Source organism: Chenopodium album, chromosome 7 (assembly GCF_948465745.1).
Source record: "Chenopodium album chromosome 7, dcCheAlbu1.1, whole genome shotgun sequence".
NCBI classification, from domain to species: Eukaryota; Viridiplantae; Streptophyta; class Magnoliopsida; order Caryophyllales; family Amaranthaceae; genus Chenopodium; species Chenopodium album.
Window position 1 is genome coordinate 68,031,766 of NC_137840.1, and position 19,281 is coordinate 68,051,046.

Here is a 19,281-nt window from a genome sequence, read left to right on the forward strand (position 1 = left end):
AGTAACCCAAAATTATTATATGAATAATGTCGAATAATTAAAAAAAAAATAAGTAACCTCATTTAATTTGTTCATTTGAGTAACCTTACTTTTTTTTTTTTTAAATGTATTTTGACCAATGAAAGAATAACTCGACGTCTTTATGAGAGGAACCGTATATATTTCCTCCATTGAAGTAATCTATTATACATCAAGGTAACCCCGGCCACTTACTCATCACTGTAAGATTTGTAACCCTTAATATGCAATTAATTACCTTATATGTGGGGTAGACACACCATATGGTATAAAAATTTGTGTTTTTCATTTTAGATTTTATAGTTGAATTATTTTAAAATAGTGATGATTATTATCTATGTAGAACTTGAATATTTTATTACTTCATACAAAATATGAAATTTGTTAGATTTTGCTATTCATTTGATGATATTTATGTACCGTACATCAAATTAACTTAATGTTAGTTTTTGCTATTCATTTGATGATTAAGGGCCTGTTCATATTTACTGAACTGAGCTGAACTGAACTAAATTGATTAGAGCTGGACTGAACTGAACTGAATATTTTATGAGAGAGGGAAATTAGGAGCTGAACTGAACTGAAATGAATATTTTATGAGATAGGAAAATTAAGAGCTGAACTGAACTGAACTAATTAGAGATGAACTCAATTGAAATTAAGTAAATGTGAACATGCCCTAAATGAAAAACTATTATCAAAATGAGTACAAAACACTCATATTTTAGTAGTTAGTTTTGTAATTGAATTTTTAAATTTTAAATTAAATTATAATACTCATATGGTCATATCGGCTCTTTTAAAATCTTAGATTTATATTTTTGTGATTTTTATTCATTCAATATTTGGTTAGATAAAATCTTTAAAATTATAAGATAATTTTATGAAACCACTCAAATTATTTATGTAGTTTTCGCAAAAAAATCTACTCCTTCGTACTTTTATAAATTTGTAATTTTTACGGGACTACTATGAAATAGTCGGAGTAATAACTCGGGATATCACTCAAGTCCAAAACCTAGTTCAAACTTAAAAACTCTTTTATTTTGTCCCACTTCTTCTCTTTCCTTACCTGTCCCATCTCCGTTCCTAACACCAACACTTCTCCAACTACCCCCTCTTCCCCACCTTATAAAACCCCCTCTCTCTCCTCTCTCTCTCCTCAACTCTAAAGTCTAAACCCCGTCTTTCTCTCTCCAACTTCGGCGGCAGAACAACTCCAAATTCAACAACCCCATTAACACTTCCACAAATTCAACAACAATGGCTCTTTCTACAAACACCATTCTCCCCACCAAAACCTCCTTCTTACCTTCCACCACCCCCTCCTCCGCCGCAAACTCCGCCTCTTTCTCTCTCCTCCCCCGCAAACCCCGCCACATATCCGCCGTCCAATCCTCCGACAAAAACACCCCCATTACCTCCGCCAAACCCACCATCCCTTCCGCCGCCGCATCAACCACCGCTATCCCCTCCACTACTCCGGCCAAGACCCAGAAATGGGCCGTTGATAGTTGGAGGTCTAAGAAGGCATTGCAGTTGCCTGAATACCCAGATCAGAAAGAACTCGAGAATGTTCTTAAAACCATCGAAGATTTCCCCCCAATTGTCTTCGCTGGTGAAGCTCGTATCCTTGAAGAGCGTCTCACTGATGCTGCTCTCGGCAATGCCTTCCTTCTTATGGGCGGCGATTGCGCTGAGAGTTTCAAAGAGTTCAACGCCAACAATATTCGTGACACCTTCCGTGTTCTTCTTCAGATGGGTGCTGTTCTTATGTACGGTGGTCAGATGCCAGTCGTTAAGGTGATTTACTGAGTTACCTAATTTAATTTTGTTTTGGTGAATTCGATTAGTATTGACAAAACTCATTGATTGGAATATTAGGTGGGGAGAATGGCGGGGCAATTCGCCAAGCCGAGATCAGACGGGTTCGAGGTTAGGGATGGAGTCAAACTGCCGAGTTACAGAGGGGATAATATTAATGGAGATACATTCGACGAGAAATCGAGGATTCCTGATCCACAAAGGATGATCAGGGCTTACTGCCAGTCAGCTGCTACCCTTAACTTGTTGAGGGCCTTTGCAACTGGTGGTTATGCTGCTATGCAAAGGGTTACTCAGTGGAATTTGGGATTTGCTGAGCACAGTGAACAGGCTGATAAGTATGTTTTACTATGATTTTGACTTTTTTTCTAACCCTTTATAGTAACTTTTAATTGTTAGATACTTGTAAGTTTGTTCTTTTGGGATGCTTGTTATATGTTAAACTCTTACTTTGTTGAGAATAGTAGGGGGACCCTTAATTGGAACAATAGAAGTAGAATTCATTGGATTTTGCATATTGCAAATTAGGATGGAGGGATTATTCAATAGGTTTGTGGTAGAATCAGTTTGTGATTGTACCTCCTACAATTAGATTTGTTCGTATGGTACACGTGATTATACAATAGAATTCAGAAAATTTCTTGGTTGAATTGGTCATAGTTGGAATTGGACCATTGAAGGGATACCGAATCAATCTATAGGGTTTAGATTTTATTTATGTGGGTGTTTTTGGCTGTTATCGACACGTCTTGGGGTGTTTCGGGATCTTGTTTTGGGCTGAGTTTTATTTCCTATTATTGTCAACCTTAAGGTCAATGAATTATAGTCCATTATTTGTCCTTGATCAAAAGGAAGTTCTTGGTGGAATATAGTAGGCTGAGGGCCTGAGGCAATTGATTTTTCCAATTTGGGGATTAATTCATGTCTCCATTCTATTATGGGGCTTGATAACTGGGGACAGTATAGTGGCATTGATTTCCATTCAATTCTAAATGCGCGTGAATTCAATTTGCTGCCTTAGATGCACCATCATATTTCTTGACCCTTCAGCTTTTGAGTGGGCACCAAGTTGGATGCTCTTAAATATGGGTATTAGAATTGCTCATGCTTTTGGTATATAAAGATTTGGTCTTTTGTCAAATAAGGTCATATAACTATAATTTGTTAGATTCTCTTCTTATGATGCAGATCTTTTCTGCTTGGATTGTGTGATGGTATTTATTTCAAAGTGTAGTTCTTTGCTACCTTAGCCATTTACCAGTATATGTAGTTTTCGACCCAATGTCTTATTGGCATTTTTGCCTATGGTTGGGCCTCTTAACTTTGGGACGAATTTATTTAGCTGGTGACCTCAATTTACTCCATTGTGCCCAAAACTTTTGTGCGAATTTGCTAAATGTTGCCTTTTTGCTTGTTTATGATGTTGACAATTTATGAAATTGTACACCTGAGTAATGAAATCGTTGATCAGGGCATTTACCGTTAATTGATTGTGTCATCTTCAGCCATGTGCAATTTTTAAATTTTTAATCAGAATTTGACATAGTACCATGTTAAATGGTTCCAGGTACCAGGAATTAGCTCACAGAGTTGATGAGGCCCTTGGATTCATGGCTGCTGCCGGGCTTACACTTGACAATTCTGTAATGCAAGCTACTGAATTCTGGACTTCCCATGAATGTTTGTTGTTGCCATATGAACAATCTCTCACAAGGTTAGATTCAACTTCTGGGCGCTACTATGATTGCTCAGCTCACATGCTTTGGGTTGGAGAACGTACTAGGCAGCTTGATGGTGCTCATGTTGAGTTCCTTAGAGGAATTGCCAATCCCCTTGGAATTAAGGTAACTGAAGAATGCATTATCCATTTCAAGCCCTTTTTTTTTATTCTTTTCCATATTGTTATTTGATTACACATAGTTTAAGTCAGATTTTAGCTGCTAATCAATTGATTGAACTAATGTGGCTCAACATGAATATTTGTCGGTGTTACAGGTGAGTGACAAGATGGATCCCAATGAGCTCATCAAGCTCATTGACATTATGAACCCTGACAACAAGCCAGGGAGAATCACTATAATCACTAGAATGGGAGCTGAGAACATGAGAGTGAAGCTTCCTCATCTGATTAGAGCTGTCCGTAGGGCAGGTCAAATCGTGACCTGGGTCAGTGATCCTATGCACGGAAATACCATTAAAGCTCCTTGTGGTCTGAAAACTAGGCCTTTTGATGCTATTCGGGTATGTTGCTAATATTATGCAATGACATTTAATATTGTCCTGTTTTTGTTAAATGTGTGTTACAATGCTTACAAATTATAGTTCACCACATTCAATTAGATGTTAGATTTGGGTGTTTGGTCAAATTATTGATGCAATTTACCAATCGGGTGGGGGTTTCAAAGGAATATGGGGTTGGATATGATGCCAAAAAGACAATTGACCACATTCATATTAACTAAATGTACTTGGGGAAAAAATAAATTTGAGTCACTTGTTATGGTAGGCCAAGACATTTTTATGAGGGGCCACTTTTTACATGCTTATGTATATTGCTTATTGCTTTTAGATCTTGTAGTAAAGTCATCTTATTACAATGTAAATGGTAAAAATATCAATTATAACCAATACTTTCAAATTACCATTTATGGTCCCCCTAAAGCTGTAGTTGGCAATTTGGAATCTAATCAATGTTTTCTTGAATCGTAAGAATCAAGAGTCGCCACAATTATTGTGATGCACACATCATTTGATCACAAGGCAAAAGCCGTATCTCCCAGTTATTGGGGCTCCGGTATTTGGCTGGAACTTTGTGGTTGCTAGAACAAACTAATTACTTCCCACACATATTTCTTCCACTCTTGTGGATGTTTATTTGTAAGTTTTGGTAGGTAGGGTGTGGTAGGTGGGAAGATGCTAGAAGGTGTAGCTTGACGGTCTCTTATACTTTCATGATTACTTGATTAGTAATACGAGTATGATTTAACATGTTGGCTTGATATTTTTAAATTAGATACTATTAGCTTTGGTGGGTGGATGTTTGATTTATTGTGGGGATTGGATTATACTTGTCAACTTGTGGCATCTTTATATTCTTTAATTTTGTTTCCCTTGCAACAAGCTAACGTGCTTACATTGTTGTTCCTTTTCTCGTATTTGACAGTCCGAAGTCAAAGCCTTCTTTGACGTCCACGAGCAAGAAGGAAGCCACCCAGGTGGAGTTCACCTAGAGATGACAGGACAAAATGTGACCGAGTGCATTGGTGGGGCCGAAACTGTGACCTTTGATGATCTGAGCTCACGCTACCACACACACTGTGACCCCAGGCTGAACGCCTCCCAATCTCTGGAGCTTGCTTTCATCATTGCAGACCGTCTAAGGAATAGGAGGATGAAGTCCCAAGCATCTCTTACTTCCTAAACAGAGTCCCCTTCTTTTTTTACTTCTTTTTGGTGTGTCAAAAGTGTTTAGTTATTGTACGAATATTTATAACAATACATGTCTAAGTACCGGATTCTTTTAGAAGTGTATTTTGTGTACTGTATGTGTATACCGTTGAATACCAAAAATCGAGTATTCTGGTGTTTGAGACCGTGACAATTGACAATAAAATGTGACTACTTATTTACAAAATTTGTATTGTTAAAATAATACTTCGTCTTATGATAGTATGATTTAATTAAAACTAGCATTTTGGCCCGTTCAATGCACGGGTTATAACTTATGTTATTTTTATATAAATCTATGCTTTTCAATAGTTGAAACTACGAAATTATTGTGACATGACTTTTGAGGTGAATGCTGTGAAAACTTGTAAAAAAAAAAAATGAGGGTGGACTTGTGGAAGTTATGAAGGAATTTAGTTAAGTATATATATGAATATTGTAGAATATGAAATGACATACTTCGTATTAATTTAAGCTATATTTTAAGTTTAAGAGATAAAAAAGACTATTTTTATTATACTTCATATGTTTATGTAATAATTAATTTAACTTTATTCTATCATGATAGAAATAAAACACTTCATTTTCTTACTTAAATGTGCAAGTTATGCATAAAGACTTTAACATTATGTAATATTTTTAATTTAATTTTTTTAATATTAAAAAGGTAAGGGAAGTAACATGTGGCATATGAGTGAGTTGTGAGGACATGTGGCATATGAATAAGTTGTGAGGACATGTGACATATGAATGATGGTGGTTTGAATTTTTAAATACTAAGTATAGATATAGATATAGATATAGATACAGATAGATAAGTAAACTATACTATAATCATGTTTGTTGGCGAGATCATACCTAAACAATTGACCATGACATGTTATTTTGAGTGCAGAGTGAGTAAGAAGGAGCTTGGTCAAAAATGGCGATTGATTATGATGACATTTTGGTTGGTGAATGATAATATGAATAATGTATGAATTTGTTGGCCTGCTTTGTAGGACCTGCTTTAAAATAAGAATATACAAATACTTGATAAGTTGGTAGTTTAAATGTTTAAACTTGACTTTAGAGGACTTTTTAAGTTTTAACCCATGAATTCTTGTTGGCTTGGCTCGGCTATACTTTTGCAACCGAGTGAAGCTGCACACAATATACGTAGTACATTCGATTATAAGTCTTGGACTTACATAAAGTTTTGTTTGAATTATTTTCTTAGTAAGCACTAGCGGAAACAATACCTTATGCAGCTGCAATTTTTTTGGGGTATGCGATTATTAGTCTTTGCAACAACGGCGGTGTTTTGGGTAAATCGCAGATTATCCGATTTAGGGGCATAATTGGAACATTTATACGCTTATGAAATGGGTTTGGACAACTAGTTTAGTAACCAGGGAGCATTTATATGCATATAAAGCCATCGAAAAATTCCAGATTTACCAATGGCCACACTATTGCGTTAGATTTTGCCAATAACCATATTTTAATAATTTTTTTTGCCTCTTATCATCTTATGTCAATCATTGATTTGAATGGAAAGATATTGTGTGAGTTTGGATTCATGGTGAGATAAGTAAGAATTATTAGACATTTCATTTAGCTTTTGGAAAACTTCTTACAAATCATTAGACACATATTTCAATTTTTAGGTGGGTTAACTCTCAATGAAACAGACTCACCCAATACTTTGTGTTTACTACAAAGACAACTTATAAATTATAATGTGCAAACATACTATATTAATCGAAGATGTCAAAGAAATTGAGATTTTACACTTGTGAAGTTATGAATCTTGTGATGATTAACTATTTACATATTCATCTTTATATAATGGTTTACATTTTTTTTTTTTTTTTGAAAGATATAATGGTTTACATTTGATTATAAGGAAATCAGTTATTTAAAAATCTCTACTACATGAGTTATTCAATCAGTAAGCTGACATCCTCGATTTATTTGAATCATATTCGAGGCCCAACCCAATGAAAAGAGCACTACCCATAAGGCCCAAATCGAAAAGCCCAACATCAAAGGAGAATTTCATACAAAGAGACGCGTAAATAGAAGAAGCAACACGGAGAAGAAAACACGGCCCCGCATAACATCCACGCAACCCAAAACTCTTTACATCGTCAGCTCGTCTTTTCGTCAATGCTTTTCATATTCCCATTTTCAACCGCTCTTCTTCGAATCATCCTGTAAATTCAATTTCTATTTATATTAAATTATTCATTAGATTGAAATTCGTTGTTCTGTAATTTGATCATTCTTAAATTCAAAAAAAAAAAAAAAAAAAAAAAAATGGAAATTGATGGAGGTGGAGGAGAAATGGTGATGAAGAATGATCGAAGAGCTGAAGCATTAGGAAATCTCAGAGTTTTACCAGATGAAGTTGTTTGTGAAATTATCAGTTTTCTCTCTCTTCAAGATGTTGCTCGTCTTTCTTGTGTTAGCAGGTATTTTTAATAATTTTCATCATTTTGATGATCTTATTTGTTATTTTGGGATTTTTAAGATTGTGAAATTTTGAATCTGTTTTTTAATAATGGATGAATTTTGAACTTGAAAGATTACAGATTGTATAGTTAATTTGTTCTTGTTACTTTAAGTTGTTGTTTGTTTTTATTTGCATTTTTGATAAATTGTCTGTTATTGTGTTTATTTAGCAACAATGTACCAGTAGTAAATATTTTTAATTGATGCTAATAGTTTGTCTATTATGATTGAATTGAAATCGGAAATTATATTCAATTGATGACTCCAAAGTTTGTTATATACTATGAAGTGGTAGCTTTTGATTTGATTTCCTAGCGACTATTCGAATTTAGTGATGCAGGAAGGAAAGAATTGAGAAGTCATTTTTGCAATTCATAACATATCTTTAATTATTGGAACAATGTGATAACTAATTCCAAATGGAGGGAATCGACTATAAGAATAAGTGAGCTGGTGTGGATGTCATAGGGGTTTCTACTTTGTATGATGCATGCATTAATTTTTATGCGCTGCATCTCAAAAATAGAGGGATTACGAACTAAGAGTATTTTTTTCCTTACCGAGAATTCTTATACTAGGAAGATTAATAAGGAATACTCCTAAATGGAGAGTAGAAAGTTGCAAAATTAGAACGGAGGGAGTATATAGACTATTGAGAGTTAGAGACAAAGATTTACACGTTTTTGAATTGGATTATGATCTACTTGTAAATTTGTAATACATTATTGGCTCATTAAAATACTTGCATTCTTATTTATTAAGAAGTAGGAGATGGTCATTGTGTAACAACTTAAGGCTTATATGGAGTAGTTATTAGTGAAATAAGAGATGGTTCTGGTTATGTGTTACTCAATAACTTTTTATTATTTCATGGTACAGTTGCATACATTCGTCACCCTATATAAGATGAGAGTTTCTTAAGAGGCATTGTGGTGGTGATGATGTTGTATTGAATATAAGCAAAGGTATATGGATAAATGGTGGAAGAGATCTTATATATAGTTGTGTAGGGAGAAAGGATATGACTCGTATATACATTGCAATTAATTTTTCAAATACACTATAAGTGAATCAAGTTCGTAAAATTTTGGGACATATGCTTACTCAATGTTGGGGTTCTAATAGAATAATAGGTTTAAATTATCTTTGTCGAGTATTTGAGATAGGTTATCATCTAGAATGTAGTTAAGAGTGTTTAAATAGATTTGATGGTACTATGATACTATCTATACCAAGGAGTTACTGGCTGAGATAGTTTATTTTTAAAATGTGCTTGGGTTGGAAATTGGAAAGTTGGAATCAATGCTGCCTGAAATCTGGTACTTTAATGGTAGTTGGATGATGTAATTTGCTGTTGGCTTTGAATTAAGTACTAACGCAGTCAAACTTGGTACATATGCTAATGCAAGAGTTTAACCATTAATATATATGTATTATTAATTATTAATTAAAAAGATTATATAAAAAATGTTAGTGTTATGAAACTTTACATTACAGCCTATTTAATTCATACAATATTAAAAAAGCTATAACCAAAGTATATTAGTGGTAAAAAAAAAAATTTAAATTGCGTATTATAGAACGGAGGAATTAGCCCACAAATGAATTTACATTTTGTACACCACACTAATTTGGGCATTCTAGATAGTTCTTTGTGAAGGTAGGGGCTAGGGGGAGATGATTAGCTAACAGTAGTTTTAGACTTGTAGTATTCTTTGGATGGGGCATCTCTTGAGAAGGTATTCTAGTATGCACATGCGTGAGGCAAATCGTGTTTGAAGAACTTGTGTTTGTGGGTCTAGTTATAGTTTTTGTGCATTTTTTCTTAATAATTATTCTTATGAGACCTACTCCACAATGTACGAGTAGTAAGTATTTTATCTGTGGAGTAGGTCTTAGTTTGAAGTGTTGCCCATGTTTTTGTGCATGGTTTCTTAATAATTATTCTTATGAAGCCATTTTCTTCTTAATATCATATGCAGTGTAATGTACATATTTTGCAATGAAGAGCCTCTCTGGATGAGCCTATGCTTAAAAACTGCAAGTGGTCTTCTTGAATATAAAGGTTCATGGAAGAACACGACACTTCAACTGTATGTTTTACAAGACAAGTCTCTTGATTAAAATTCTTGTGTATATTGAACTATTTTCCAATGAATTTTGCATCTTTTGAATGTTAATTATAGAAATACTGCACATGGAAATGAAGCACCTCTCAGGAAGCTCTTGCATTTTGAAGGTAATGTTTTCTCATATTGGATTCCTGGTGTCAATAAAGAGTTTCTTTATAGGATGATATGAATGATTGAGGTTGATAAATCACTTCTGCTATGCTCTTGTTCTCTAAGCTTTCATCTATATCAATGCAGGATTTTACTCATTGTTCCTGTACAAGAGGTGGTACCGGTGCTATACCTCACTGGGCGGGTTTTCCGTGGATAATGGAAATGTGGAGAGGAAAAACAATCTTTCTATGGAGGACTTCCAAAACAAGTATGATGGAAAGAAGCCGGTATGTTTGACTTATATGTGGCTGTTACAGGAATTTTAACATTAAAGCAAGTTTAGTGGGAAAAACACTTGACTTGGGAAAAAAAAAAAGTAAAATAATAACACCACCCTCCCTTCCCCAACTCCTTTATCCACCTTTTCTTCATCAATTCACCACTCTGAGCAAGATGCAAACTCTTTGATTGTGGGTCCTAAATAGCTACAATTTACTGAATGGTTTGTACGTTGGCTTTTAATGATGCTCTGCCTGGAAATACGAGAATTTCCATACTATCTGATGATTCTGATCTGACTATTGACTACTACACAGGTTTTGATTGCTGGTTTAGCTGATTCCTGGCCAGCAAGAGAGAAATGGACTTTGGACCAACTATTGCTCAATTATGGGGATACAACTTTCAAAATTTCTCAACGGAGTCCTCGGAAAATTAAGATGAAATTTAAGGATTATGTCTCCTACATGAAACTTCAGCATGATGAAGATCCTCTATATATATTTGATGAAAAGGTGCAATCACAACTATGTTACATGGCTGAAGTTATATTTATCTAGTTGAAAACTTAAACATATATTGCTTGCAGTTTGGAGAAGTGGCACCAGGTCTTCTGAAGGAGTATGCTGTGCCTCATCTTTTTCAAGAGGACTTATTTAATGTTCTGAACCCAGATCAACGTCCACCATATAGGTGGTTCATCATAGGACCAGAGAGGTCTGGAGCTTCCTGGCATGTGGATCCAGCTCTTACTAGTGCTTGGAACACTCTTCTATGTGGCCGTAAAAGGTAAAGCTTGTGTTTAATTTTGTTCTCTAGTGGTTACTCAATCAATTTTTTTTACTGAATTTATGACGTTTGGAAATTTCTGTTGCTTACATGAAATTTATTTGGCCATCTCTTTACATATCTTGGGTCTATCCCAAACAGCCAACTTATAATAAAATGAAACACAAATGTTGTGCCTTTTTCAGTAATAGGCAAATAGCTAACAATAGCCTATAGTTTCTGTATACATACAGGTCAATAATCTCTTCTTAATCCCACTATATGATTTCTTATTATAGCATCCATAACAAGCCATTGTCCATTTGTCCCTCTATCAAGTACCACTTATTATAACCATCCCGTTCCTACAGGAGGATTTGTATTAGGTGGATGTTGGCGAATAGAAGTCTGTGTAGCCCTCTGCATGTTAGAAATGCTTTCAGTTAACATTCGTTCTTTGGATAGGGACCCTCAGCTAACATGCATACTTTGGATGGGGACCATATTGTTGAGGGATCTGACATGAAATTAAAAAATTATAGTTGTCATAAGTAGCTAGGTAAATTGCAATTCTATCTCCTAATACTGATAGTGTCTGCGGCTTTCAAACTTTCAGTAGTGCTAAATCTTCCAAAACTCTTCTAACTAGAGCTGCAAGTGTGCTTCTGATAGCATCTCCTTTTCATCTCTTCTCTATCCATGTTGAGGATGTTAAATTTCTAGCAGGTATGACTGTCCCTGGTTACTTTTTTGAGGGTGGAGGATGGCAATATCTTACTTCTACCCTTATTAACTTGGAAAGACAATCAAGAAGAGATTAGAATGCTTTATCACTTGAAAGACTTTGAATCTGGTACGGTGTATTAAATAGCATCACATAACAAATATCATTTATTCTAGGTTTTTCATTATGATTCTGAAATGAAGGATAGAAAGATTGGGATTTAGTTCTATAAAATCAGAAATCTAGTGTTCTTTTTATCACTGAAAAGCTTGGTGGATAAAAGAATAATTGATATTTTGCCTTTCTGGTGTGTTTTATAGTGTATTGACATTCGTATTAATTTTTTGCTATTTTTTGTTGATTAGCACTACTTGCAGAATGGCTGGATGAGTAATGAAATTTTCTTCTTACCATATTTCCAAAAAAACTGTTCTAAAAAATCCATGGCGTTAAAATCACTCTGAGGCTCTCAGCTGCCAATGTATTGTGCAGTAAAAGTATGCAGTTGTGGGCCTCAGAAGTATGTTAAGTTCAGCCGCCGTTAATATTTTTCTAGCAAATTATTTCTACTTCGAGTTATTTTGAATTCTTTCAAGAAATTTCTGAAATTGTCGTTAGTTGGTAATAAAATCTACTATTAGTTCTGCTGAACATTACAACCTGGTATAGAATGCAAATTATGAATGGATTTAAACTTGAAATTATGAGCGGGGGAAGGAAACCTGGGGAAGGATTTTATTAATGGAACTATAGAAACTAATTTCTCCACCTTTTGACCTCTTACATCACTTTCTCACTCTACAACCCTCTGCCATACACAATACACAACCTCTTCCCCAAGGCCTTAAAGGTATATTCTCCAAGTTGTTCTTATTAAGTCTCCTAGCATAGGTAAGGTTAATCTGAGGCTTGGGGTAGCTTGGTGGCATCACAATACAACCCCTTAAAGGAATAGCCAAGCAAAAAGTACAAGGGTTAATGAAAGTTTGGGTTCTGGAAAGCAATCAAGCTGTTTATATTCTATGAGGTGATTACTTGTGAAGTAGCTCTTATTAAAACTCTCTAAGAAGTACATGGTGATATGGTATTATGGCCATTCAGCGGATATTACCTAAATTAGAAGCTGTTTTATACTTTTCTCTCTGCACTTTTCCCTCTTGGCTATTGCTTATTGATTGTCATATTCTTCAGCTCAACAATTGTATGTGAGGGGGAGATGAATTCTTTTGACATATTTTTACTTGCTTATGGTTGACATTCTTAGCCTATCGGTAAAATAGTAATGATTTCAATTAAAGAAATGACTTTTTTTTAATTTAATGGAAATTGAAGATAAGTAAATGTTCCCTTTTAAAGGCTTGGTTGCTGACCCTAAAATTTCTGTCACAATAGGTGGGCATTGTATCCTCCAGGTAAAGTGCCTTTAGGTGTTACTGTGCATGTAAATGAAGAGGACGGTGATGTGAATATCGAGACCCCATCATCTTTACAGGTAAACTGATGTAAACTTGTACTAGTGTCAATTCATGTACTTGCTGGTTCTACCAGTCACCTTTATGTATTTATTTAGTTTTGATTTTGTCTTAGTAGTGGTGGCTGGAATTTTATCCACTCCTTCCTGATGAAGACAAGCCTTTGGAGTGTACTCAATTGCCTGGTGAAACAATATTTGTCCCAAGTGGTTGGTGGCATTGTGTGCTGAACCTGGAGCCCACTGTTGCAGTTACACAAAATTTTGTTAACTCCACAAATTTTGAGTATGTATGTCTGGATTTGGCTCCAGGATTCCGTCATAAAGGGGTTTGCCGTGCTGGATTTCTTGCTCTTGATGATGGAAATATTGAGGATGTGGATGAGGTCACATCCTGTGCTAGAAATTGTTCGAGTCCAAGAGATGTGCTTAGGAAAGAAAAACGAATCAGATCAGACCATGTGTGCCATGATAGTGCTAGCAATGCTGCTGCTGCTAATTGTTGTAATGTCTGGAATAATGACCTTCCATATAATATTAATTTCTTATCAAAGTTTTTGGACGAGCATCGGGATCATTACAACTCTATGTGGAGCTCTTCCAACTGCATCGGACAGAGAGAGATGAGAGAATGGTTATGGAGGCTTTGGATAGGAAAACCAGAAATGAGAGACTTGATATGGAAGGTATGTTTTCCTCTCATTGCTATAACCTCTCCCTCCTGTAGATTTTAATATCAATGCTCCAATGGCTTGAGAATGGCAATAATTTCCAGCAGCACAGATCATGATTCTGAGGAGAAAATATGACTAAGATACAATATTAATTATTTAATATAATTCAGTAATTCACTATAGCATTTCATTCTGATGATTTACTTCTATGAACACTATTTATGCATGTATATCTATGGATGTCTGCAATGCTGTCTGTGTATATTGTAATGCAAGTGCTTTTCTTGGCTGTGACATGAGTTTATGTTATTCAACTGCTATTCCTGGATCCCTAATATTTCTGTCTCAAAAAGGGACTCCTCTATATTTAACAAAGTTTAAGGCACTTTGCTTTTGTAATGTATGTTGTTTGATTTGTCCACTTTATTTGGGAGTTGGGACCTATAATAACTTATCTTCCATATATTTTAGGTACATTAGGTTTGGTAATGAAATAAGACATTTTTAGGGGTTGGGGGTAATTGACTAAGAGTGTTTTGAAAGTGAGAAATGCCACACAAGCTTTATTAAGTAGACATATACATTGGGACTTTTTTTTTTTGAAGAACATCTGCATTGGGAGTTTTGGGACTTCTAATAATGCAATGAGATGTTCTTTTATGGATGGATGAATTTCATCATATGGCTTCAGAGGTTGAATCCGTCAGAAGCATGTGGCTAGTAAAGTCTCCCTGGTGACCCTCTTGCCAAGGAAATGGATTTGAATTGTAACTAGCATAGTATCATTTTTCAATTATCCTTTTTGTGCGAAAAAGGAAAGGTCAGTTAAATCAAAATTCTATGAAAAGTAGCCACATCTTGTTGGCTATTTTTAGGCAAGTGATGTATTAGTCACCAGAGAGCTTTTTTAATATAAAATTAAAATGGAAAGGAAAAAAAAACGTGGTTATAGTGTTCCAAATCTCTGATTCTGCTGTAATATTATCACTTTTTTCACAATTAGGGGATGCGGTAGGTGTGTTTATTTATAAACCATATCCGTCCTATTAACCCTCTTTATGTTGACAAGACTAGTGAATAATCTTGATGGGTTTCCCTTGCTTCTTTTGTAATCATCTTGGATGTACACTGGTAGCTGATTTTCTTTTTTTTCTTTAAATCGCTCAGATTATGATGAATTAATGAGAACATGTTTATAAGTTAAATTTTCCTTTGTCTTCTGTTAATAAATGATATATTCTTCCCCATTTATGCTCTTGTCGTATTATTGCATTTTCAGAAATAGGCTATGAGGCTATCTATAGTCTATATCCTCTTAGGTACAGATTTTACTTTTGCATGGGCTTTAGTGGTGATGTTGCCCCACTGCTTCATTGCATGCTATTCAATTTACTTACTTGTTGCAATGATGCAATTTCCTACAATCTGCTTATTTGTAAAATCGTATATATGTTCAGGGAGCATGTCTTGCCATTAATGCAGGGGAATGGTTAGAATGCATTGAGCAGGTTTGCAAGTATCACAATTTGGCTTCTCCTAGCAATGATGAAAAGTTGCCTGTCGGCACAGGCAGTAATCCTGTAAGTCCTTTGTCTGAATGAGCTATGCTATGTTGGTGTCCTGTATTATATCATGAGTATTAGACCCTTCAATGTACCTGGTTAGAGAATGGTAGTAAAGCTTTCTGTATTTTCTTTTTGTAAGGTATAACTATGATATTATGTAGACCCTTGTTTCTGCATGTTGCAGCTAACCAAAATTTTTCTCCCCATAACTCCCCTCTCGAATCATGCAAAGAAAAGATTATTAGACAATGAGAGGTCCATGTTCAGGTGTTATGATGCTGAACTATATTGGTGTTAGATTCACTGAGTTCTAAGAGGTTAAGTTTGGCTGAGACCAAATTCTCTCAATAAGATGAGTTCCACCTAGTGTTGGGGTTTCTATTTTTGGATTTCCTCTTTGCCTGATTTCTTTCTAGCTTTTTGACAAACTGGTCTCGTGGTCTCAGAGATTTGGACTCCTTACTATGATACATTAGGTGCTAAGGTGTCAACTGAATTGTTTTGGCTCTCTTTTGTTTCTGTACAGGTTTATTTGATTGCGGAGAATGTAATTAAAATCTATGTTGAAGGAGGGCTGGAATCTTCAGTTTATAGTTTGGGCACTGAGGTATATTATTTGACTTTAATATCCAGAGATATTTTCCTTTACCTTTAGAACAAAGATAGTGTGGCCATCAGTTTGACCTTTAATTAACATGCAGCTTGAGTTTTACAATCTACTATTACAAGAGAAATCTCCTTTGAAGGAGCATGTTCCTGATGTCTTGGCCAGTGGTTTTATTTCTCTTGCCAATGGATATTACACTATCGTACCTTGGGATGGTAAAGGAATGCCTCATGTGATAGCTGACAACATTTCAACAATCGAGGGCTGCAAAGGTTATGGCAATTCTTTTGGTTTATGGAGCAAAAAGTTGTTTGATTACAAAAATGCAGGACTCAATGCTTCTGAAATCAGTAATCTACCTGGAAACACGAAGATCTGGCCTTACATTGTGACAAAAAGATGCAAAGGAAAAATTTTCGCTGAGTTGTAAGTTGACCCTGGAAGCATAAATTAGTTTTATTTTCCCTTTTCCTTTTTAGCATCTATATAAAAAAAATGTTAGTTATCTTACTGAATTTATCTTTGCTTACTGCAGACAGGATTCACTGTCTTGGGAGAATGCGCTGGATTTGGCTTCTTTCTTAGGGGAGCAACTACATAACCTTCATATATTGCCCCTACCTCAGCATGATAACTTAAATTTAGCAAATATCAGAAGGGAACTTGGCTTGGCTCCCAGTATTACTTCAATGAAAATTGACTCTCTTGATTCTAATGATGCTGCAGTCTGGGAAATATTTCTCCACAGCCTTATTAAAAAGGATGTCGTGAGCCACTTGAAAAAATGGTAATCTGAGATTACATGCCCTTTTTGTTGTGTTTTGAATTCCTTGGTTTATAAAAAATGTTTGAAAGGCTTCTATGTTGCTGAAAAAATTCCTTTATGCCATGTTCTACTTACTATGCTGCCTGTATCATTCTTTATAACAGCTTCTGTCTTCATTTTTCCTGGAAACTCCTCCCTCCTCTATTGGGAAAACCATACAGTAAGAAAGAGACTTGGGAACCTTCATGTTCATACTATGACGTTTGGTTTTATATCTTATAACAAATTTTCCATCAAAGCAGAGAACACATCATGACCCTTGACTTTTGAGATAATTTAAGGTTTTAATCTAACTCCTGAAAATTTTAAGCCAACATACAATGATTGGTACTTTTACCTTGACATATATGACTTGAGCAATGCAATCATTCCACCCTTTCCGCTTTGGGAAGATATAGTTATATGGAGCCTGATATATACTTCTTTCTCTGAATTCAGAGCTTTATTGCTGTGGTTTTTACTGCTTACTGTCACAGCTACATTGTGCACTTGAAAAAGAACAAAAAGGAGATAAACCTTTGCTGTTGAATTAAAATATTGGATGATTTTTACGATTTCTTATGCTCAAAGACTCAATATAAATCAAAACAAGCACCAAAAGACCTTTCTGTATCATTTACAATATTAAATTTATGCAACATCTATATTCTTGGATCCACATTGTTTCTTACTATACTGGCGTGCTATTTGCAGGGGAAACCCTATACCAGATAGCCTCATTGAGAAAGTTGTTGGATACCTTCCCAATGATATCAAGAAGTTGCATTCTGTATTTGAGGTACAATTCTTAACCCTTACATTGATAGATGACTTATGGTGAAAGTACAAAGTATTTTCATGCTGTAATCCTGTACTTTTGTATTTCATATTGTATTCATTGACAAACACAAAATCAAGAAAATAATGATATATTCCAGGGAGCAACATGTTCTTGGATACATTCGGACATCATGGATGACAACTTATATTTAGAGCCTCAAAGTAGCATCCATTTATCTGACCATTCTGACAATCCATCTGGAAATGGAAGCATGAAAAATGGAGAAGTGCAGTCATGGAAACCTTCTCACATTCTTGACTTCAGCAATCTATCAGTTGGTGAGGGCTCTTGACTAATAATCTGATGTTCCTAGTTTATTCTAGCACTTGAACAGTAATAATTAGTCCCATGCTTCCATTTTCAGGTGATCCTATTCTCGACTTGATCCCTATTCACCTAGATATATTTAAAGGAAATCCGCACTTGCTTAAGCAGCTACTATCCAGATATAAGCTTCCATTTTTCAAAGAGGGATCTCAAAATAATTTGACCGAAGAAGTCATGAAGTTTCAGCGGGCCTCTTACCGTGCAATGTGAGTTATATTTTATACAAAGTATCTTATGCGACTCGTGCTGTCATGCAGACTGAATTGCTTAATACTCAATTGAACTCTTTTATTTTTGATAATATGCATGCATCTGAATGTGTATTTTTGCTTGCATGTCAATACATACATGAGCCACCAAAATTTAACATTTCAGGTTGGCATTACTGTAGGATTTCCAGGGATGTAATATGGTTGCTGTTTAAGTGTTTGTATTGAATGTAATAAATACTCTCTGTTGTTGAAAATAGGTCATGATTCTGTCAGGCATCCCAAAATATAGGCCACGATTTGAATTAATAGGCTTAATATCACCATTAAGGCGGCCCTATTAAAGAAGTACGAAGGTTTTATTACAGATAATAATACAGTAGGATTTCCAGGAATGTATATTAAACAGGGTGATATCTTATGGTAGCTCAAGTTCTGTAATTTAAAGCAGGAATTCCACCCTCTCTTTCTGATTTGAGATGTACAGAGCATTTTTAGAATTTTATGCCTGAACGCTAACCGTGTAATTTGAATGCTTGCTGACAGGTGCTATTGTATTCTCCATGAGGATAACATTCTGGGAGCTATTTTTAGCATATGGGAGGACTTGAAGGACGCCAACTCGTGGGAAGATATTGAGGAACAAGTTTGGGGAATTCTAAACGAGAGTATGGATTTATCTTAGTCAGTGCTGTGACTTTCATCATTCATGAATGTATTTCCAATTGTGGATTCCTATATACCATTCTTTGTAACTTACTTTCTTCAGCAATAGATATTTTTTCACTTGCCTGTAAAATTGTGTAAAACTTTGCTTTATAAAATGCTAAATTTTACACTGTTTATAAGAGTATACTTCAAACATTTTACAACGTTATAAACTTCTACCCCGTATCAAATTTGAGTTCTAATCTTATAAATGGGATTGCTAAGTACACTAGTTTTTGAACTCATATCATTTCAACAGCAATGAATTGCAATAAATTAAAAAAATCCATTAG

The 19,281-nt window shown here is 35.1% G+C and overlaps 2 protein-coding genes across 2 annotated transcripts; both read left to right on the forward strand.

The window, feature by feature from the left end:
* Positions 1–1,175: 1,175 nt before the first annotated feature.
* Positions 1,176–5,494, forward strand: LOC145639267 (phospho-2-dehydro-3-deoxyheptonate aldolase 1, chloroplastic-like). Its single transcript, XM_081690459.1, has 5 exons — positions 1,176–1,821; positions 1,903–2,180; positions 3,410–3,686; positions 3,838–4,083; positions 5,006–5,494. The coding sequence occupies exons 1-5, from the start codon at positions 1,282–1,284 to the stop codon at positions 5,261–5,263; spliced, it is 1,599 nt and encodes a 532-aa protein (XP_081546585.1). The 5' UTR covers positions 1,176–1,281; the 3' UTR covers positions 5,264–5,494.
* A 1,866-nt stretch (positions 5,495–7,360) lies between these two features.
* LOC145639268 (lysine-specific demethylase JMJ21-like) lies at positions 7,361–19,118 on the forward strand. Its single transcript, XM_081690460.1, has 16 exons — positions 7,361–7,745; positions 9,768–9,878; positions 9,972–10,024; positions 10,155–10,297; positions 10,607–10,804; positions 10,879–11,078; positions 13,174–13,273; positions 13,372–13,938; positions 15,384–15,506; positions 16,018–16,098; positions 16,193–16,524; positions 16,634–16,885; positions 17,618–17,702; positions 17,842–18,022; positions 18,109–18,277; positions 18,827–19,118. Exons 1-16 carry the CDS (start codon positions 7,591–7,593, stop codon positions 18,963–18,965), a joined length of 2,889 nt encoding a protein of 962 aa, XP_081546586.1. The 5' UTR covers positions 7,361–7,590; the 3' UTR covers positions 18,966–19,118.
* The last annotated feature ends 163 nt before the right edge of the window (positions 19,119–19,281 follow it).